Raw genomic sequence first — 22,888 nt, forward strand, 5'->3', positions numbered from 1 at the left:
AAAACTTGCAACTTAGGATAATCATTCTTAATATATTTATTGTAAAAACCATCAGACTTTCAAGTGAATTTAAAAACTTTTTCAGTATTATGTAATGAAAAAGTCTCATATTGTCATGTATAGGGTATATCAACATTTACTACTCATCTTTCATATGTAATGAAAAACACCATTATTGTATGCTTGGAAAATCCTCAAACCCATTCTCTAATGAGCGTCCATCATAATTTAAAGGGTATTTTCTCCACTCAAATTAAAAAAAAAATCCATTGTAAGGCTACAATCATTATACCAAAGCAATTCCTACTTACATGCTTTACATAGTCCCATGAAAAAATAATTCAGTTGTTCCTAATCCCTGATGCAAGGCACTTCGAAGCACCCGCATAAAACATCCCTGTAAACAGCAGTACAGTACGTGAGTTAAGTAACATGGGCTGAACAACTCTTACACAGCTTGGCCTAGACTAAGGAAAACATAAAATCCATCACGGCCACAGCTACAAAGCATGTTAAGATTCACAAGAATTTGTTTCTCTTATTATATAGAGAACAGACCATATAATCTCTTAGGAAAAAAAAAAACCACCTCATAAATATTTTCATATTGAAAAACAGCATGCTCCCTGGGTATGTATGAAACCAGGATATTCAGAAGTGACCAGGAGTAACTGCAAACGGCATTTCTGAATACCCGGCTTTCCTATCCACCAGGCCTAGTAGTCTAGACTCTTTATAGCACCATGGAAAAGGCATTAGAACATCACAACGGTACGTTACTTCAAACTAACCCCGCCATGAGGCTCACTTAGTCCACAGTAACAGACAGCAAGGATGCAGAGATTTTTTTAAATTACTGATTAGATATACTTAGCAAGAAAAATTATCTCAATACATCTCATGTACATCTCATGTACATAAAGCACCAATTTAAATAAGATTATCAGACACCTCCCACATGTTGCTGTTCAGCCTAAGAGTTCATTTCTCACCACTTTCCACGTTATACCCTTAAAGTCAAGGAGGATAAAATTAGAATGGTGATAGACATTGTAAGAAAAATTCAGTTCCTTCCCTATCAAATGTACGTCTCTCAAGTAAAACACAGAAGTAACAAACTTAAAAAGGTCTACTGCATTCTCTGGAACTTATCATCCCAGCATAACAGTTTCTACCTATACTTGGGGATCAACATCCGGGGTGAGGAGGCCAAAGCCAGGCCTCGGTGCCCCGTCAGATAAGGCCAGGCTAGCCTTGCTGCCGGAAGGCCACACTTTACATTTCCACTGCTGGCATCTCTCACAAACATTCCCCATTGGTGAGGCAAGAGGTGCGAGTGTGAATACGACTCAGGGAGCCCATCAGACACCGCTAAGAACTACCAAATGAGGCTCCACTGTGGGTCAACTTCATATACAAAAACGAACACATCCGCCTCTTTACCAATGGTAATTATTATTAGCATGCCCTTTAGGCATAGAAGAAATAACGTGTATCTCGGTTGATGCACAGTTAATAATCAAGTATAAATATTCAGACTGTTTCATTTTAAAATTACAGATTAAAAGTGACTCCCAAAAGAAAATCAATTTCTTTGTAAACAAAGTATAGTTTATAAAAAGCTGGAATGATGGTTAATTCAAATAGAAAAACTCATACGCAAAAAACCCTACTTTTTCCTTCCCAACTCACTTAGGCTCATACAGTTGATTCTACCACACAACTGTACTGTCATTATATCACAGAGTAAAATACTAATAAAATGCCTCAGTTAGCAGACTGAGGGCCACTTCTTGACAACTGCATTAAAACTGCAGTGTTTAGGTAGAGCTGAGAAACCCCACTCTTAAGCGTGGTGTCCTTCTTCCTGTTCTTGCGTCCCACAATGATTATTAAAGGAAGGAATCTGGTCTGTAAACGACTGGGTCATCCACTGCCCGTTTGGAATGTCACCGAAAGCTGATTCTCCACTGTCAGCTGCCAGGGGGGGAAAAGAATGTTAGCGTTAGTTTATTCTCCCTAAAAACGTTACAGGGTTCAGTCTGGAGGTCTGAGCAGTCCAGGGAAGGGGAACTGCTATTAAAACAGTTACACAAGGTTCCTGACTACGGTGATAAATGTCTCTTCTCTCGGCAGACGCAGGACTGAGAAACCCTCAACTGTTATTCACGGAGAGAACGCGATTAGGACGGCACGGTGACTTAGAGAAAATGAGCCGCACATGCGCGTGTGGTGAACATCAGATAACCACCACGCTTCCACTATCGGCCACTGGAAAGATTTTCACAGCCCCGTTCCTGAACTTCAATAACGCATTCTCTTAAAAAAAAACCCACCCCTTTCCCCCGTCCTGACAAGACCAAGCGTTTGAAAGGAACGCACACACGGAGGGGAACATACTTAGCCCCCTGGAAGAGAAGCTGCACGGGTCGCCGCTGCACGGGTTCTCTGCATAAGCACCGCCGTACGCTGCTTCATAACCTGGGTCGTACTTTTCTTCCTTAACAGCCATCTTCTTTGCATCCTCTGCGAGGAGAGTAAAAGGGATTTAAAATGGATTTTGTACAACGGTTTGGAAAATAGCTTTATTCAGAAGTCATCATGAACAAATCTTATTCGAGTTCACGTATACTGAGATGCATCTTTTCCTACCATCTTTTAAACTATTGGTAACATATACTAAATTAACTCATAGGAACTGTAAAAGCCTATTAGATTTAATTTCAGGTGGGCTACGATGTTTCTTGTGTCCCCGACATCTGCAGAAGGACCCACAACAGATGGACGACTTTAGTGAAAGGAGATTTTTAACACTGACTAATGTCTATTGTCAGAGCACACTGGCTGCACATACACCTTTTCTTTTCTCCTGCTTTTAAAGCCACCACACGCTTTCTGTAATGAACAGATCAGTGAAATAAATGCACGGGGTGAAAATGGGAACGCACCTTGGGCTAGCTGCAGATCAAACGTATATTGCACCTCTTGAACGTCTGTGTTGCGTTCAATGCCTTTCAGCTGATCTCTCAAGTCTTTCAGCTTAATGTAGTAATGAACCTTGTCCTGGGCTCGAGGAAACTGAGCACATCTCGCACTGGATGATGGCATAACGTAGCAGAGCTAGAATTAGAAAATTTTATGGTTACACAAATCTTATAAGTCTACTGAATCTATTCACACAGAGATGAAAAAGTTTATCTTTTTCCAGGTTAATAACGATGCTTATCACATATTAATATATGCAAACTCAACAAAAGTAGTTGTGTTTGAGTTCAAATTTGTAAAATTTACTTATTACAAAGTCAATGAACCAAAAATGATGAAGCGTCCGCCCCGTATTCATTTATCAATTAACAATCTTGTCTTTTTAACAGTAAACACATGGTTCACAATTCTCAAGGTACAAAAGGGCACAGAAGTACACAACGGAGTCTCCCCTCCCAATGCTGTCTCTATCCACCTAGTTCTCTTCCAGGGCAATCAAAGCTGCTGGTTCCAGAGGTACACTATGAATATGCAATCAAACGTGTCTAACACATGTACTCTCCCGCACCCTTTTTTAAAAAACCCGCAAATGGTAACATGCTCTCTATTCCCTGTTCTACACCTTGCTTTTTGACTTAACAGCGTATTCAGAGATAATTCTGTATCAGGTAACTCTACTAGAGTAAAAAGACATTCTTTTCTATAGCTGTGTAGTACTTGCATATTGATTTAACCAAGGCCCAGCTGTGGGCATTTAGGTCGTTTCAGTCTTTTATTATTATAAGCTGTAGTGAAAAACCTTGCGCACATTTAATTTTGAGTATGTGTGAGCATATCCGCTGGATAAATTCCTAGAAGTGGAATGACTAAGGAGAAAGACATTGCATTTACCATTTGGGATACTGGCAACAAACTGTCCTTCATAGAATACAAAATATATAACAGGTATCATATATGTATCAAAGAGTGAGGCTGCTGGACTATGGAATTTCCAGTTGCAATTTCTTGCAATTTTTATACAGGCCTCCGTAACATTACAGAAAACAAATTATTTATTCTGTTTTGTTTAGAAAGCATTTAGAAACTCCTGACTCATAAAGATATGTAGGTGCAAATGCTACCAGGTCTTGTAATAGCACATTTTCCCATCCCAAGATATTCTTCAATTAAAATGATCCAGACGGGGGCGCCTGGGTGGCTCAGTTGGGTTAAGCATCTGCCTTGGGCTCAGGTCATGATCTCAGGGTCCTGAGATCGAGTCCCGCATTGGACTCCCTGCTCAGCGGGGAGTGTGCTTCTCCCTCTGCCCCTCCCCCTGCTCATGCTTGTGTGGTCTCTCATTCTCTCTTTCTCTCTCTCTCCTCTCTCTGAAATAAATAAATAAGATCTTTTAAAAATAAATAAATGAAATAAAATAAAATGATCCAGGAGGGCTGCTGGGTGGCTCAGTCAGTTAAGCGTCTGACTTTGGCTCAGGTCATGATCCTGGAGTCCTGGGATTGAGCCCCAAATTGGGCTCCCTGCTCAGCGGGGAGTCCGACTCTGCCCCCCTCCGCCCCCGCTCTGCTCACTCACTCTCTCTCAAGGAAATAAAATCTTAAAAAAAAAAAAAAATCCAGAAATTTGGAAAAGTAGTTTTTTGTTTCAAAGCTGAATCACTAACATCATCAATAACTGTGAATACTTCATAATAAAGAATAAATTTTAAAAGAGACAAGTAATCCCAGCTCGGTATAAGAGCTAAAACCGCCTGTCGGGATAAGATTCAAGTTCACTTAGTATTGCACTATTACGGCCACATATATCCAAGAGATGTACTCGAGCCTCATCTGGCTCTTAAGGGACAATAATGCAGTAATTTATAGAAAGCAATGAACTTAGCTGTACAATTTCACCGAGGTAGACAAGGGTAGGCCTCGGTTTCAAGAAAGACCAGGGCTACCACCTACTTTATCGATCACATATTTATAACAAGTTAAAAACAAAAGGAATTTAAAGGAGAAGTTCAATTGTATGGAAGTGGCAGAAACTTTATTCTGAGGTCTCCACAAAAACCTGTCGGCGCACTGGCTTCTCCATCATTTAAAATACTGTCTCGAACACATGGGTCTGTGCATGTATGTTGTTTTTTTAAAAAGCTGCAAACAAAACTTAAAACTATATTTAAGAAGCACGATTTGAACCAAATGTCTGCAGAAGCTCCGCAGAAATGACAGAGTCTGAACCCACTGTTACATCACGATGCCTTCGTGTACGAGGCCCCAGCACACAGCACCATGTGCCGGTCAGACTGGCTGCACGTCTGCCTGCAACTGCGCTGTGTATACGGCTCTAAAATGAACTTGGGCTAAACTACACAAGCAGGGGGTGAGGGGCAGTTGTACTAATCAGGAGCATGTCTGCACTTACATATTTCTTTCATACTGAATAAGGGCTAACCTACTAGAATTTGGTAAGAATTTGCCATCAAATACATTTTGAATGTATGTTAGCTAGCTCCTTCCAATATTTTAACCAAATAGCATCAGTAAGACATTTTATCTGACAAATGTTTCTTTTTTTTTTTAATAACGGTACCTGAGTTAACGTGCAACTATTAGTTTGAATTGATAGAACTATTACTCGACAAAATCCAGTGTGTGTGTGTGTGTGTGTGTGTGTGTGTGTGTGTGTGTGTGTAATGGCGTCAATCACAATGGCTAGGACAAATAAAAACAGGAAGCTAGCTAGAAAAAAATTCGTATTTAGCTGATGTACAAAGGTAATTTTAAGGACTTACAGTTTCTGTGTCTGGGATCTTATGGGGTTGAAGTCCAAACTCTAAGTTTTTAACCTTAACTCCAAAAACTTCTTTACTAAAAATTTCATAAATACCTAAAATGAAATACAAACATATTTACACTGCCCATAATGTTAGCAAAGAAAATAGATAAAATTTAAAAGTAAATCTTACATTTTCCATTAAACACTGCTATTCGTGGCTGATATTTCTGTAATTTCTGCACTAGAATACGTCCTCCTTCACGAAATTCTTTACTAAAATTGAATTAAAAAGTAGTCAAAATATAAGTAAGGCAATATTTATAATATGCTAAACTCAGACAGCTGTGAATAAAAGATCGAGTCATGTATTTGTTAAGCTCAGCTTGAACTAGGTACATAGAGTATTCCTGGGGGATATGAGGCACCTGCACGGTCAGGTTCCAACCTATGAAAATAAATGTAATTACCTGGAAAGATCTTTGCTGCCTGGAGTTGTCCTTTCCACCATATTGGTAAATCCAATACCATACTTCCCTGGTAAAGTGTGATCATCCATATGGTTCAGCTGGACCTCGCTCAAGCCTGACATAAACAGACACTTCCCTGTGAAAATGAGAGTTCAGTTTATTTCCATATAGATCAAAGGCTTTCGCCCCATGAAATCGATATGGTAGTTACATTTTATCCTGAAAGTACAAAAAAAAAAAAAATATTTAGGATATTTAAAAAATTACGGGTCAAATACCGTATCAAGCAATTACTATGTGTGAAGCCCTCTGCATGGATTACCTCATTTAATGATCATAACTATCTATGCGATATTAACTACTATTTTGATCTCCTTTTCACAGGGCAGTTATGGTAAATGGCTATCGGAAAGACACAGCTAGTCAGTGTAGCAAACTTCAAAACTGTTTGTTTTCCTTTCTAGTAACTGGTAACACCACCACCTGCCCCTGGAATAACTTGAACAGATAAACATACACCAAGAGACCTGGAATATTCAAATGCCCTGACAATGGAATAAATGTAAAGTTCCAGCTTTTCCAGAAAATTTTTTTTTAAAATAATGGAGACAGTATGTCCTTAGTTCCAAAAACCCATTACTATATTTTTTTGCCCTAAATGTTTTTAATGTTACTCTTAGATAATGGACTAGTATTTCCTGAGGGCCTACTGCATGCCTTTTTCTATTGGGTGGTGTGAGGTAAGTGGACTTGCACAGAAGATAACAGTAGTTATACTTGGTTTTAAAGCCCGTTCTACAAGTATGAGGCTCTTTAATACTACTTTCTGCTAGATATGAAGTATCTTCATATTCCTTAACTATTACAACTTGATTGCCAATGATCAATGCATTTCATCTCTCCTGGGAAATAGGATCAGTGGAAATCTGGAAAGGTCAGTATTCTGCCTGCACGGGCACAATAAGGTACCGTAGATATCAAGTAAAAAAGAAAATTCATTAAAAAATGTAGTAAAACTACTATAAAACTATTAGCAAAACAAAAGGGGAAATACTGCTTTTCTTGCCCCTCCACTCTTACACCAAAATGTGAACAAAAAACACCAAAAAGTTTCAAAACTTTTATTTTTGTGTATGTATAAACAGAAAACATGTAGGTATTTGTACAATCTCTCTTTTAAAAAATACAATTTGGTTAAAAAAAAACCCAAACTATTAACAAAGATACCTAGTTTAAAAGTAAGCTAATTTAAAAAAAGTAATTACTCACAAAAGTGGTTTCCAGGTCCAGGGTAATGATGCCCTTTGTAAGCTGCCATTAGTCCTGGGTTTATACCAATCTACAAAAAATGTTTATACAGTTAAGTCTTAAAAAGTAGGGTTTAAGCCTTAGGGTGTCTGTGGAGGAGTGGTGGACAAAACTAAATTTATTAAAATAAAAACTTAATCGAGCATCATAAGTAATATTGTTTATCAAGTACCTAGTCTTGATCTGAACAAAGCATTCCTTTTTTTTTTTTTTCCAAGTAAGCTCCATACCTACTGAGCCACCCAGGTACCCCCAGAGTATTCTACTTTGAGAAAAACATTCCCTTTTAAAAGTGTTGCTGTTGTTTTTAAAAACCACTCTGGTGGTGCCTGGGTGGTTCAGTTGGTTAAGCGTCCAACTCTTGGTTTTGGCTGAGGTCATGATCTCAGGGTCTTTGAGATGGAGACCCATGTCAGGCTCCGCCCTGGGTGTGGAGCCTGCTTGGGATTCTCTCTGTCCCTTTCCCTCTGCCCCTCCCCCCCAACCACCACTTGCTCTTGCCTGTGCACTCTCTCTCTCTAAGAAAAATGACCAAAAGAACCAAAACAAAACAAAACAAAAAACCAGTCTTGGGGGGGGGGGGAAGCAGAAACAGAGCCACAAACACAGAGAGCAAACTGGTGGTGGCTAAAGGTAGGGGGATGGGCAAAATGGGTGAAGGGGAGTGGGAGGTATAGCATAGGGAGCACAGTCAATGTGCGGTAATGGTGTATGGTGACTGATGGCTACACTTGCCACAAGCATGGTATAGTGTATAATCCTGTCAAATCTCTATATTGTACACCTGAAACTATGTAACACTCTCTCAACTACACTTCAATACAAAGAAAAAATAATAAAATAAATTTAAAAAATAGGGGCGCCTGGGTGGCTCAGCGGTTAAGCATCTGCCTTCGGCTCAGGGCGTGATCCCAGCGTTGTGGGATCGAGCCCCACATCAGGCTCCTCCGCTATGAGCCTGCTTCTTCCTCTCCCACTCCCCCTGCTTGTGTTCCCTCTCTCGCTGGCTGTCTCTATCTCTGTCAAATAAATAAATAAAATCTAAAAAAAAAATTAAAAAAAATAAAAAATAAAAATAAAGACCAGTTTGACTCCCTCATATCCCCAGGCCCCCACACCCACCCAACTGGGCTGGGAAGAGAGGTCCTGGAGCAGCCGGTCAACGGAGTCTAGGCCCAGCTGCAGTCAGCTTCTCCACTCCCAGCGAGCAGCTTAGTCCCCATCAGCTAAGCTGTTTGCATGCTGCTGTTTCTGACATGACTGACAAAAACCAAAGCTCAAAATCAGTATTCTCATTTACGGAGAACTCACAGGTGTCACACAATCTAAGAGAGCCACGTGGATTATGTGATCTAACTGCAACTCTGTGGGGAGGTACTATCATCACCCCTGCTTCACCAATAAGGAAAGTGGTGATTAGGAAGGTTAAGGCTTGTCCAAGATCAGACCCATATGGCAGGATCTGAAACCAGACAGCCCCACTCCGGAGCCCGTCCTCTCAAACACACCCATATAATACAACCTCATGAAGGAGACACCATTTACTACCAGAAGGATTCTAAGAAATGGTTCTTTTCAACAAAATGCTATTTGCAAGAATAGTCAAGTTAATCCACCAATGCTATTTACAAAACCAAACAAGGACAAAAATCCTTACAATCACAATGTCCAGATTGAAGGTCAAAATGTCCGGAAGGGTCTTGGTTAGAAGTTCAGCTTCTGAAACACCATTAAAACGGTCTACCTTTCTTTTCACTTTAAATGTGTCTGTAATTTTTTCTTGCTTTTCTTTTGCTTTTGTGGACTTGCCAGATTTTTTGGCCTCAGCAGGCTTTTTGGGTTCTACTGGTTTTTTTGGTTCTGTTGCTCTTGGTTTTCTTTTCCTTCCTTTTGGAGTCTCTGAAACACAGTAATTTCCAGGATGTAGATGCAGATGCAGAAAAATTTAAGTGACGAACGTGAGGCACCTTGCCCAGAAAAGCCACCCTGTCAACACTCTACCTTTCTCTTTTTTTTTTAAAGATTTTATTTATTTATTTGACAGAGAGAGAGACAGCCAGCGAGAGAGGGAACACAGGCAGGGGGTGGGAGAGGAAGAAGCAGGCTCCTAGCGGAGGAGCCTGATGTGGGGCTCGATCCCATAACGCCGGGATCACGCCCTGAGCCGAAGGCAGACGCTTAACGACTGCGCCACCCAGGCGCCCCATCTACCTTTCTCTTCTATCTCCCAACCTCAGGGTCCTCTGCACCCCCCCCTTCCTTCACCCTGGATTCATGTGGCCCCATGCCCCACCCTCCTTCCTCTGCTAGCTGTTCCTGGGATGAAACGTCCATAATAACCATAGACGGATGTTCTACACACTCCTACCTGTCACCGTGGCCTCCCCAGGGATACAAAGCATCTAGACTATTTTATAGGAATTTTAAATGTAAATACATAAATAGTTCAATAAACAAATGAAAAAATAAGTAGAAAAACAGGGAGGAAGAGAAACATTTTAACTCAACTTCCCCACAATTTCCAGCAACAGAAAGCCTCAAATGGCTGTGGGCTTGTTTTAGAGAGTATGAGTGTACATTCTGTTCCACACACAGCCACAGAGGTGAATTTAGAGGTGCTGAGGATGAAATCTCTGGGATGAAAGTAGTTTTAGAAGGCAAGAGCAGGGATCTATCTTAGGACCTAAAGCAGAGCTTCTCAATCTCGGCACTACTAACATTTTACGTTGAATAAGTTTTGGGTTGGTTTTGGGGAGGTTGTCCGGTACATAATAGAATGTTTAACAGCAACCTTAGCCTCTACCCAATAGATGCCAGTAGCACCCTGCCAATCATGACAATCAAAGCTGTCTCCAGACAATGCCCAATGTCCCTTGCAGGGTGGGCATGGGGGATGCTTGGGCAAGAACCACTGACCTAAAGTTACCCACAGGAAAGCTTGGTTCTCTTACCCTTCATTCTTTAACATCTCTCTTAATTTCTTGGGCTCCTCCCCCATTCTACTACTATTTGGCGGTTCCCTAACCCAGCCTCCTGTCCTTCCTCTCTCTACCTTGCTCTGATTTAGCCACTCCCTATGCCAAGGGATCTAACTCTGTGGCAATAGGAGAGTCAAGGGCAGGGGTATCTCTAATGCAATGGAGTCAGAGGTGTTTCTGGAATCATAAGTTGAAACTCTGAGCCCATTTCTCAAAAAATAATGATACCCTGGAGAAAACCATTACCTTCTCTCCAACCCCTCAGGTCCTCCTCACTTCATCCCCAGATAATTTAGTCTCGAACCCACTTTTTGCCTCCAAATTCTGCCTCGTTCCTTACCATCCAATCTATCCTCTACAATATTTTAGGCTGACTTTTAGAATGCCAGTCTATGTAAGTCACCTTTCACTTACATTCTCTCAACAGCCCCCTACCGCCTCCAGGACAGAATATACATCCTTCAGGTCGCAGGCCGCATCACTTACTATTTTTGGCTATACACCAGATGCCAGTGACACAGAACCACTACTTTTCAATGGTCATGCTTCTTCACATTGTGCTTTTGCAGACACTGTTCCCTAAGTCTGGAATTTCCCCATCCCATTCTTCATGGGGATAAAGTCTCCTCACCCTTGACTTCCAGAGCTCTGAGAAGCTGCCTCTGAGCCTCGGTCTGAGTTAGGTGCCAACCCTATGAGCTCTCACAGCACCCTGTGCTGCTCTTCACCCTTGTGTGCTCAAGTATATAACATGTGTTTACTTATTATTTTCTCCTGCTAGATTATAAGATATTTGAGGACAGGATCCATGTTCTTTCATTCCCCTAAACCTATCACAGTGCCTGGCACATACTTAAAAAGTATTTAAAAATTTTAATACTAAAATAAAACTAAAATTCGTCATGACACCCTTTTCTACATAAGTTGGCTAATCCAACAGTGGATGTTCTAAGCCATCCTGACGAGAACTACCTTGTACAGGCTCCTGGGCAGGAGCTGGGTCTGCACCTTCTGCCGGCACTGCCTGCTCGCTCGGCACCACCACCGCGGGAGCGTCCGCCATCATTTGTTGAAACGGGAATGTATAAAAAGCTTGAGCTTGCGGAAGGGAACAGCTGAAAGAACAATTAAATATAAAATAGGACAATAAAGTTACCCAACCAGAAGTTTAAACAATCAGCTGTGAAAAAAAAAAAAACAAAACTTCAGGATCCAAACACTTTGTAACCAGCCTGTCGTATCTGGAGCTGACAATAAGGGGCAAAGGGAGAAGGAATATCTGCCCCCATGTGCGCACATTCACCCGATTTTTACTTTGTGCCTACTAACCAAACATTAATTAACTCTCCCACTGTTTAATGACAAGACGTGTCATCAATAAAACTTACCAGTCCTGTCAAGTCAGCCTCTGCTTTCTCTGAAATGAGATCATGGGAATTTTATAGCAGAGACACTTAAAAGACACAGCAGCTCATACAGGATTAAAGTATCCATAAAAACAATTTGTGTGTCTGTCTTCAGATTTAATCCTTTTGTCGCAAAGATCCCCTCCAATCTAACTTTCACCCAGCTTTACTGATATACAATTGACATATAACTTTGTACAAGGTAAAGGTATACAATGTGTTGATTTGATACACATATTGCAAAATGATTACTAACACAGTCTTAGCTAATATCTGCATCACGTCAAATAATTACCATTTCTTTTTTGCAATGAGAACATTGAAGATCAGCTCTCTTGGCAACTTTCAAGTATACAGTACAGTATCATTAACTGTAATCACCACGATGTACGTTAGATTCCCAGATCTTGGTACTCTTTATACCCTCCGACCAACACCTCCCCATTCCTGCCTTCCCTCCAATCTAACGAAAGGTTCTCTTTTGGTTTATCTGCCTACTTAATGATTTATTCATCGGATCTGTTTTTAAATTGTTGTTGGGTTTTTGCCACTAGATTAGGACTAGAAATGGATATTCTGTATATATCTGTGAATTTATGGAAAAAAACACTTTAAACCTCTTTTCTGAACATCTTCAGACTTTGTTCCAAGTGTTCAGTTCAATATAAGGAACAGAGGCCTTCACAGAAAACTGCCGAAAATACTTTTAATGACTATAAACCACTATCTCAAACTGTTGCCCTTAGCACAAAGCCAGAGAAGTAAACATATATTTTGTGAAACTCAAGCTACAGCTGATGCCAAATGATGCCATTAAATACACGATGGGAAGGGAAACACTAGGAAATAAAATGGGTAAGTACTGTTTACCATTTGGAGAGAAAAGTCACATTATCTGTGGTGAACTACTCACTTATTAGTCACAGAGAAAGAAAAGCAGAAGCTCAGAAAGTAGAGATTAAAAGGGCAAACCTGTGCACTCTAAATGGGTGAACTTTATAGTGTAGAATTCATATCTTAATAAAATGGCCTTAATAAGCTTAAATGGCCGAGGCAGACAGGGTAACAAACTATCTGTGGGTGGCGAGCTACGATGCTGGGTGCTCAGAGACAGACAGGGGCCAAACCACTGGAGAGGAATTCTGGTTTCAAGCTATCTTTAAGGGTAAGCTGCTAAAGAAAATGTTAAGAATTAGAAAGATATTATACCATATCTTAAGAGTTTTATTTTTTAAGATACATTGTTTTCAATTATGTAAAAAAATAGACAGCAATGGAGTAAACCTTGTACATTAACATGAGAAAATACTATGCAGCAAAATTACATTTATTGATATTTTTAAAAGCGCAGAAAACATTTAATGCAGCCTTTAAAGTAGAAAGAACACAAAACAGTATTGTAACCTAAGGCTGCACATCAGGAAAGTATGTAGACAAGTCCTAGAAGCTGAAACGTGAAAAATGAAGAGAAATGCTTAAATCGTGCACAGCACAAAGTAAAATGTACCCCCTCCACTTCCTTTTCTTTAATAATATTCATAGCTCTGGGCGCCTGGGTGGCTCAGCTGGTTAAGCGTCTGCCTTTGGCTCAAGTCCTGATTCCTGGGATCGAGCCCTGCTTCTCCCTCTGCCTCCCCCCGCCCCTCTGTCTCTCATGAATAAATAAATAAAATCTTTAAAAAAATAATATTCATACCTCTTTTTGATAAATTGTAAAAACACTGGTTGTTCAGCATTGATGACATAAATACTCTAATTAGAGGGGGTGGACACTGCCAGGTTACATGGTGAGATCTTGTTTAGTGACCCTTTGGAAATTCTAGTAAAATTTACTGTAACTTTGATTGTGGCCAGCGGCAGTTTCCTGAGATGTCAGCAGCCCCTTTCTGTTGGAATGTAGAAAAGTCGAGCCGTGTGGTCACAATAAGTGAGCGGCCAGAAGAATGTACGATGTCTGTTCTTAGTCTGTCACACTGTTGGGAGAGCAACTGTCCACCCTCTCCTTTGTTTCTTTCTACCACTCTCAGGAGCTTCACAGATGTGTCCAATTTTGAGCACTTCCCAAAGCCCAAACTTAAAATACTTAATTTAGGAAAACACTACATTACAAAAGGATTCTGAGCCTTAAAAAATAATTTCCAAAATGTGGCTCCTTTCGCGTATTTCGGGGTCACTGAAATCTGAAGCTCAGAATCTGAAAATTAAAATTTTAGAAATCGGTTGGCTGAAGAAAAAGTGAAAAGGAAGAGAGAGAAATCTGAAGTTTGACTTTAGAGATACAGATGAATTTTGAAAGAAATTGAGAAACATCAATAACATCAATATCTCCCTTAATCTGTCTAAAAATGATCCCTGGTACTTCACAATAAGTTAAATTAGAAATAGAAAATAAATAAATTAGAAATAGAAAACTAAAGCTATGAAAAATATGATGTGTAAGTTCTAAGCAATACACTACCTTTGAGTGATGGTCTCACTTCCCTTGCTCACCTTCCTTCCCTACCATTTGTCCCCACACTGTCCTGTGCCACCTCTACTTTGCTTGCAGCTAACTTCCCCTCCTCTCTCCTAGCCTCCATTCACACCCCCCTTCTCTTGACCATCAGTGCTCAAAGCACTGGTTTTTATTGCCATCTGAAATTGATACACCGTGTATTTTCCTGATGAACTGTGTATTTCCCAACAGTCTTTCTCAAAACACACACACACACACAGTGGACCGAGGAATTCAGGTTTTGCTGTACTTCAAAAACTCAGATTTTCTCTACAATGAACTCCAACTTCTTTAATCCTTCGTTATTTTCCACTATTTTTTTTTAAAGATTTTATTTATTTGACAGAGAGAGTGAGCACAAGCAGGGGGAGCAGCAGGCAGAGGGAGAAGCAGACTCCCCGCTGAGCAGGGAGTCCGATGTGGGGCTCAATCCCAGGACCCTGGGATCATGACCTGAGCCAAAGGCAGCTACTTAACTCACTGAGCCACCCAGGCGCCCCACTTTCCAGTATTTTAAAGATTAAAGTTGCTCTTTTCTAAACACATTTGTCTTAGTCCCCTTGGGCCGCTATTACAAAATACCATAAACCGGATGGCTTATAAAAAACAATTCTTAGGGGCACCTGGGTTGCTCAGTTGGTTAAGCGCCTGACTCTTGGTTTCAGCTCAGGTCGTGATCTCAGGGTCATGAGATCCAGCCCTGTGTTGGCCTCTGCACTGGACATGGAGCCTGCCTGGGATTCTCTCTCTCTCCCCCTCTCCTTCTGTCCCTCCCCTTTCTCTCTCTCTAAACAAAAACAAAAATAAACATTTTTTACTTTAGTACTACAGTTTGGGAGCTAGAAAGTCCAGGCTCAAGGCACCAGCAGATTTAGTGTCTCTTGAGGGCCCACTTCCTGGTTCATATCGGTTGCCTTCTCACTATATTCTTACAGAATGGAAGAGGTGAAAGGGATCTCTCTGGGACCTCTTTTATAAGGGCACTAATCCCATTCATGAGGGCTCTACCCTCATGACTTAATTACCTCTCAAAGGCCCTACCTCCAAATACTATCACAGTGGGGATTAGTTTTCAACATATGAATTTTGAAAGGACAGTCCATAGCAGTATTTTATCATTTTCACTTAAACAAACATACACAACACTGAATAATTACAAAATAACAATCAATGCTAAATAATTCAAATGCTCAACTAAAGGGAACTAGTTATATAAACCATGATCAAACACCATCACAAGTATTTAAAGACTACATTTAACATTGTGAAGTGGAGGGCAACCCTCTCGGGTCCCCTCCCTCTTTGGGAGCTTTGTACTATCACTTTGCTATTGCTCAATAAACCTTGCTTTGCTGCCCACCACTCTGTCTGGTCTACCTCTTCATTCTTCAAGGTGGCTTGACCAAGAACCACGGGCACTGACGGAGAAAAAAATCCTGTAACATTTATGGGGCTCCTCTGGGATATCCACCATCAGTAAGGACAACTAACTGTAGGTAGTGGGCAGCAAGTCTCTCTCCCTCTCTCCCCCCATTTTGTTTGTTGAAATGATGGGCACCTGTCAGCCATGTAAGAGCCATTAGCATAGCTGACATTCTTGTCTTGGGTAACAGGCTTTCTGGGCTCCTTTCTGACTGATCCCCCAAAAGAAGCTGGGAATGTCGGCTTGGTAAGGACTCAGAACTCCTTTCGGGGCAGATCACCGGATGTGAGAGACCTAGGAAAAACCTAGCAGCAACTGAAGGGCCTCACCAAGGCTACCCTTTGGTGGACACCAGAAGGCCCTCACAGGGACCTGGTTCCTTACTTGCCTATCCCGGCATCCAGAGCGAAACTCCTCTACTACTCTTTTTTGGGCTGATCCCTCCCCTAAGAGAATGAGCGGGAAAGCTCAGGATGGTCCCCCGGACATTCTCTTGTGGGTGGTTTGGGTGACCTCCAAGGGATCTCACTCACAATTCCCTGTTATGGTGAGGAACAGTCTCCTGTTTCTGACTCCTCCTCTCCTGGGCATTACTAGGTCACCCCTAAACTGCCTACACCATCTATGTGAAGGAATGGCCAAGCAGGGCAAAAGAACTAAGAGCTAAGGGATATCCCAACTTTTCGGTTCCACAGGGGTTATTCCAGATGGATTTCCTCTCCCTGGGTGCCCCATCTTGTCCCTCCATGTCATTATGCCAGACAGAACAACTCTACTAAAAGAAGTCTAGTGTATCCAATTGACTTCTAAGAGAGTCTTAAGGGTAGGGAAACCAGGGTCGCTCTCTGGAGGTAGGACCAAGCCTAGGTAAGCACGAGTACTCTTGCAGAGAGGACAGGGGCTCTGGCTGTCAGCTGATGAGTACCTAGGGCCACACATCAGGAAAAGATGAGAAGGAACTGAGGTGGGGGATACTTTTTTGTCTCTTCCCAAGTCTCCCTGATCAACTATAAGAAACCGAAGTAAGGGATGCCTTTTCCTCTCTTGTAGATGGGTAGTTCCCTGACCAGACCCTCATTTCTTTAGAGTCCCTTCCTGGCATTTTAGGCTATAGGAAGACTATCAGACTTGTAAAATCACTCAATATCATTTACTTGGATGCCTTTCTGGTTTTACCTGAACAAAGGCAACTCATTTTCATTGGGGCATGGCCACAGTACATGTTGCAGGATGAGACATGGCCACCTGATGGACTTCGCCTTCCTGGTTTTAAATGGGAAAAAGGCAGCTCTTAGATTGAGAGAGGCTCTCATTAAATTCGCAGCTATCTCCCCCGGTTCTCCCAAGGCCGAGATCATTCTTAAAGCCCACATATTTGGGAAAAAACTGCAAAAGTTGGCTGTTGGCCCCGAGGGGACCTTAGAAGAGCTCTAATGAGCCACCAGGGTTACCTCTTCAGAGGAGGGAATGATGAAGGATAGTTGGAAAGCAGGCAGGCAGGGACAGCCCCCCCCCCAAGAGGAAACCACCCTTACAGAGATTTTACACCACCCTGTAAGAAGGCCTCCACCCTTTCCCAGGTGATAGGTAGATGACAAAAACCTGATTGGGTGACAGGTGCAGGAGGGTTAATCTGATTAAAAGAGCCCTCCAAGCCATAAAAACCGCTAGATTTAGAAATTCTGGTGGCAACCCTCTCGGATCCCCTCCCTCCTCGGGAGCTTTGTACTATCACTTTACTATCGCCCAATAAACCTTGCTTTGCTGCCCACCACCACCACCACCAAAAAAAATATTGCCAAGTGGAAGTGTGTGGATTCACCATGCATTACTGGGTACTTGCTGTACACGATCTATTAGAAACTATAAACACAAAGATTAGAATAAGCCAGATCCTCAATTCATCCAACTAGTCTTCATATAGTAAGATTTCAAATTTCCTCACTATTTTGTCATTTTTTTGGTGCTCAGAATCAAACAAAATAAAAATACTCCAGATATAGCCTCATCATAACCTGAAATGGAGCAGGGCTATCAACTTCCTCATTCTGGGGTCATACTGCAGAATCCATGACATTAGCTTTACTGGCACCCACATTATACTGTTGATTCATATGGAGTTCATCATCAACGAAAACTGCTCTTTTATCACCTCTCCCTGGATCACTGATTTTTCTGCACCTAAGCACAGGATTGTGGCTCTTTTGGTAAAAGATGATTCACCATTCCAGACAGTTAGGATTGATCTGGATTGACTCAAACTATCAATTCCATAAACCTCTCCCAGAGTTGGGTCGTTCACAAATTTTAAAAAACAAGTTGGGGTAGAACTACATGACACATCAATATAGACCTCTCTTCAGCCTCCTCTTAATTCTTTCAGCAGTTAACCAGTTTTGAATTCACCTAATTGGACTGCCATCAGTCCATCTTCATCTTGCCCACAGAGAAGTGGTATATGGCACAGTTGTTAGAGACGCAGACTTTCAGCCACATTGCCTGGATTCGAATTTCAGCTCTGCCATTTACTAGCTCAAGTTCCTTAACCTCTTTGTCCCAGTTTGCACATCTGTAAAATGGCAATAGTTGTACCTAATTCATTGGTTATGAGGATTAAATTAGTTAACACACGTAAAACACTTAAAACTGCCTGGTATGTAATAATTTTGCTGTAATAATAAAGATAGCAGGAGATGATTACATACTTTACGTACCTCCTGTCACCACCCTCCTGATGCTGTCTAGTCCAGTATCATTCATTACCCAAAAGGGAATGAACCTAGCTTAGTATGTCCTACTTTTTTCTGAAATTATACTGTAGCTTAGTGGTCACTGGCTCCTTTTAAATATGCTCAAAAACCACTGAGAAGAAAAAATTTTGTTTAGGATCAAAGTCAATAAATTAGAGGACAGACTCCACCTTTGGAAGAAATAGGAACCCATGTGTTTATCTTCAGGCTTTGGGCCCCTCTCCTGTTGTCTACCAGTCTTAAAGATTGGCTGTAATCTAACCTCTCATTTGAAATATAACTTATCCGGGCCAGGAAATATGATTTCTTAAAGCAGTTGAAAGTTCTCTTTTTTTTTTTTTTTTAAAGATTTTATTTATTTATTTGACAGAGAGAGAGACAGCCAGCGAGAGAGGGAACACAAGCAGGGGGAGTGGGAGAGGAAGAAGCAGGCTCATAGTGGAGGAGCCTGATGTGGGGCTCGATCCCATAACGCCGGGATCACGCCCTGAGCTGAAGGCAGACGCTTTTAACAACTGCGCTACCCAGGCGCCCAGTTGAAAGTTCTCTTAAATGCCCTCATTGCTCTTGTCTTTTAAAGACATTCATTCTGCCATTTCCGGTCTACAGTCATTTTTCTTTATTGAGATAAAAAAATCAAAATTAGAAACAAGTGTTTGTTTTCTGTTACCTACTAATATGCCAGTGGAGTAGGCAGAAAACCTAAATCTTTCTTGCCCTTGTTGTCAATACCTAACTAAAAAAGTTATTGGTCTCTTTAACATTTCTACAAAGACTGATTTCATTTGAGGGTTACTCATTCCAGTGTTTATTTTCAGTGGTCCATATCACACTTTTCCAGTCATTTTTGATTTGACATTCTACTTTCCATTTTTGGTAAATGTCCTTTTCATGCTGGAGCTCATTAGAAACATAGTATCCTCTTCCTACTTTTCTTCTTCTCTGGTTAGGCTTTAACTATTTGTTATGATACTGCAATTATGTTCTTTCTTTTTTTTTAATGTCTCTTTTAAAAGAAAAAAAGAAATAATGGAATTATTTCTTCAAATTTTTTGAAATTACTCTTCCAAAATAAAAAGTAAATTCATTATACCCAGCATTCCATTCTACTCCTTGATTAGCATAAAGTCAAGACTGACAAAAACTCAATTTCTCAGGATTACCTGGGGCCTCAGTCATTTCAGAATCCCCAAGGATAAAGCCCTTACACTACTAACACCAAATTCTCTTTATTTCCCAAGGTTAAAACTTTGAGTCAAAATTAAAAATGGTCGATAACCCTGTGGATGAAGTTAAAACAAAATATAAGTCAATTTTTGGATAGACATTGTACCAGAGACCTAGGACTTTGCTGAGACACTGAGCAAGGTCTTCTAACGTGTAATTCATTTGATGGTAGACTTCACCCAGGTTTCAATTTTGATCTGAAGTAAGATCACAAAGGTAGGAGCGAGTTTCACAAGGTCTGGTGAATTCTTTTAACTGCAAAGTTCTTCTGGGGAGGAAGTGCAGTACTTTATGTCTGGATTTGACCCACAAAGGCAGAATAAAGCCCACCCTTTACATATATCTTTCCTAAACTCTATAAAGATTTTGGTGATCTAATCCTTTCTACATAACACAGATTCACAGCATGTCAGAATCGTATTCCAGAAATGCCCTACTTTACAGACACGAACAGACCCAGAGAAGCGAAGTGTCTTGTCTAAGTTCAGGACCCATATAGCCACAGAGAGTCAGGAAATTCTTCATTAGGTCTAAAAGAATTTTATTCCAATGTAAGCCATCACTTTTTTCTTTTTAAACGTCCTGTTACCCTAATTATTTTTTCATTTAATTTTCTGCCAGGAGTTCAAATCGCGGAACCTCTGCTCTTGCCAAATGTTCTGTGCACGTATCTAACACTCCCCGTAGATCATATTGAAAGTAGATTCTTAAGTTCGTCCCCAAGATCACCAGAAAGCACTGATGAGTTCTTGGGAGTATTAGTCATAGTCCAGAATTCAAGAGCTCTAGTACGGCAGTGTTATCTACCTTGTGGTCCCTCACGCTGCTTTAGTAAACCTATGGGAGAAGAAGTCGCAATAAATCTACTAACTCTAAAATAAAAACTCCAGCAGTGATACGTCTGGTACTCCATCTTTACAGCTCTTCGAATAAGGGAAGGTGGAGGGAAATGCAGCCAAGAATGACAACTGGAAAGAAATGTTAAGTGCATACTGCTAGCTGCTTACTAACGCATTTTAAAGCCGGCTGGATGCCGGGAAAGCCGGAAGAAGGGCTCAGGTGCTGGAGGCGCCGCTTCGGAGCAGCCCAGGTGAGGAACGGCCAGAGCCGGCCGGAGGTGCGCACGCGCGGCCCAGGCCTTTGTACTCGGGCCGCGGCATTTAAAGACCCCTGCGTGCGTGCGCGCGCTCGCCGGCCAGCGAGGGGCGCGGGGGGAGGGGCGGCGCTCCGCCCCGGCCTTACCTGCCCGCGTTCTCAGCTTCCATTCCCCGTTGCCGCTCGAGCTGGCGGCTGCTCCTGCCGGGCAAGCGAACGACTGGTCTCCGTAGTAGCGCGGCGGACTAATGCCTGTACGACAATAACCAGAGACTGGACACGATTGCCGGCAGAACTGGGACAGCGGCTGGCGTTCAAGCTCCTCCCCCAAGCTTCTAGTCACCCCTCCCCCCCCAGCCCGGACCCCCCTCTTCGCGCGGCACTTCCGTCTCCTCGAAGCCAAATCCCACGCCTCGTGGCCGTCACGTGACGCAGGCAGCCCAATCATGTTTGCTTCCCTCTCGTTGGTTCTGCTCGCCGCTTGGCCTTTCGGGAAGGGTGGAGGACAAAAAGGGTGGGATGAGGCGCGCTCTGCTGACGTAAGCTTTTGTCCGCGCTGACTCTTCGGTAGTGGGCGGATCCGGAGCTGAGAGGGTGATGTGTTTTGGGGGCTCTGTGTGGGTGGTACGGTTATATTTATCAGAATTATCCTAGGCCAGTCTACCTCAGTTTTATCCCGATTAAAAACTGTTTTGCGTTAATTATCAGGTATCACTTATCAACTGTGATTTGGGGCAAATAAGAGACTTTGGAGTGAGAAAACCTAGGAGTTGAGGTCACTGCCATCTTGGGCCTCAGTATCCTCATTTGTAAAATGATGGTGACAGTAAAACTGCTTTGTAAAATGTAAAGCTTTACATGAACCGTTGCTTTAATTCGTATATATAAAATATTGACGTTTCAAGTGTAGGGTAGATGCCATTTAAGCACTACGTCTCCCTTATTACCTTACAGACTAGCCGCTCTGTTTTTTTTCTCAATGGCTCGTACAGCCGGTTTTTGTTTCATTAGTTTTCAAGTTGTCACTGTGTTTGTACAAAGACTAAACTAAGTAACTCTTATTGGAGATAGGCTTTTCTGTTTCTCTAGTTTGCATGATGAAAAACATGGCTGCTGTATTAGTTTTCCCCAGTTAGGCTGTGGTAACAAATGAGTCCAAAATCTTGTTACCGGGGCACTAGGTGCAAGAGCACCTGGCTCCGGAAGTCCCAAAGGGACCAGATTTGGTCACATACCGCTGACAAAATCCTAAGTGAGAGAGGAATGGTGGTGAAACAATTTATGTCAGCGACGTCAACACCGGGAAGACAGTAGACTAAATCTCAAAAACTGTCTCCAAAGCGCTGAAAATACTTCTAGGTTTATATAGAGAAAATGTAGAGCAAAGGTCCGTGGTTAGGTGCAGGTCGATCATTGTCCTCAGGAAAATCATGCAAGGTCTTGCTGGCATCAGGGTATTCCCTATTGCTTGAAGGGTACTTTCCGTTCCCAACATGGGATGCGTTACCCACTGAGTCTTTTGCTTAGTTAAGAGATAAACTGAAAAGATTTTAGTCAATTAGAAAATACGGACTGGTCGAAACAGAGGTAGTTGAAGGGCTCTTTCAGTCTCATTGGTTTACAGCAACCAATGTTTATTTCTCACTAATGTAACATGGACTGGGAACAACTATGGCTTCGTACTTCATGTGTCTTCTTCATTCTGGGACCCTGGAAAGGGCTTTCATGAGTAAATGGAGTATGATTAATTTGTCTTATAGCCATTGCTCAAATGAAACTTTAAATATTTTTAAACTCTTCAGAACTTTTATGGATGCTCTGTCAATTAGTAGGTACTACTCAGAACCTGACATGGTGGGCATCCAGTGAATATTTGTTGAATGAACGAATGAACGACAGCCCATTCTCTTGCTCTCTCTCTGGTTTTTCTAACCACTTAGGACCACAATCCAGAAAAGTTTCTTTTAAGATTTTATTTATTGATTTGAGAGA

General features: G+C 41.6%; 1 protein-coding gene across 1 annotated transcript; it reads right to left on the reverse strand.

Annotated features, from left to right (window-relative positions):
* Window positions 1–18: 18 nt before the first annotated feature.
* TDG (thymine DNA glycosylase) lies at window positions 19–21,229 on the reverse strand. The gene is made up of 10 exons (XM_045779526.2): window positions 21,044–21,229; window positions 11,474–11,616; window positions 9,181–9,422; window positions 7,485–7,554; window positions 6,216–6,351; window positions 5,939–6,021; window positions 5,765–5,859; window positions 2,949–3,120; window positions 2,401–2,526; window positions 19–1,977 (listed from the first exon to the last, which is right to left on the reverse strand). The coding sequence occupies exons 1-10, from the start codon at window positions 21,064–21,066 to the stop codon at window positions 1,847–1,849; spliced, it is 1,221 nt and encodes a 406-aa protein (XP_045635482.1). The 5' UTR covers window positions 21,067–21,229; the 3' UTR covers window positions 19–1,846.
* Between the last annotated feature and the right edge of the window lie 1,659 nt (window positions 21,230–22,888).

This window comes from Ursus americanus, chromosome 17, assembly GCF_024610735.1.
Source record: "Ursus americanus isolate L20-20 chromosome 17, mUrsAme1.1.p, whole genome shotgun sequence".
Taxonomy (NCBI): domain Eukaryota; kingdom Metazoa; phylum Chordata; class Mammalia; order Carnivora; family Ursidae; genus Ursus; species Ursus americanus.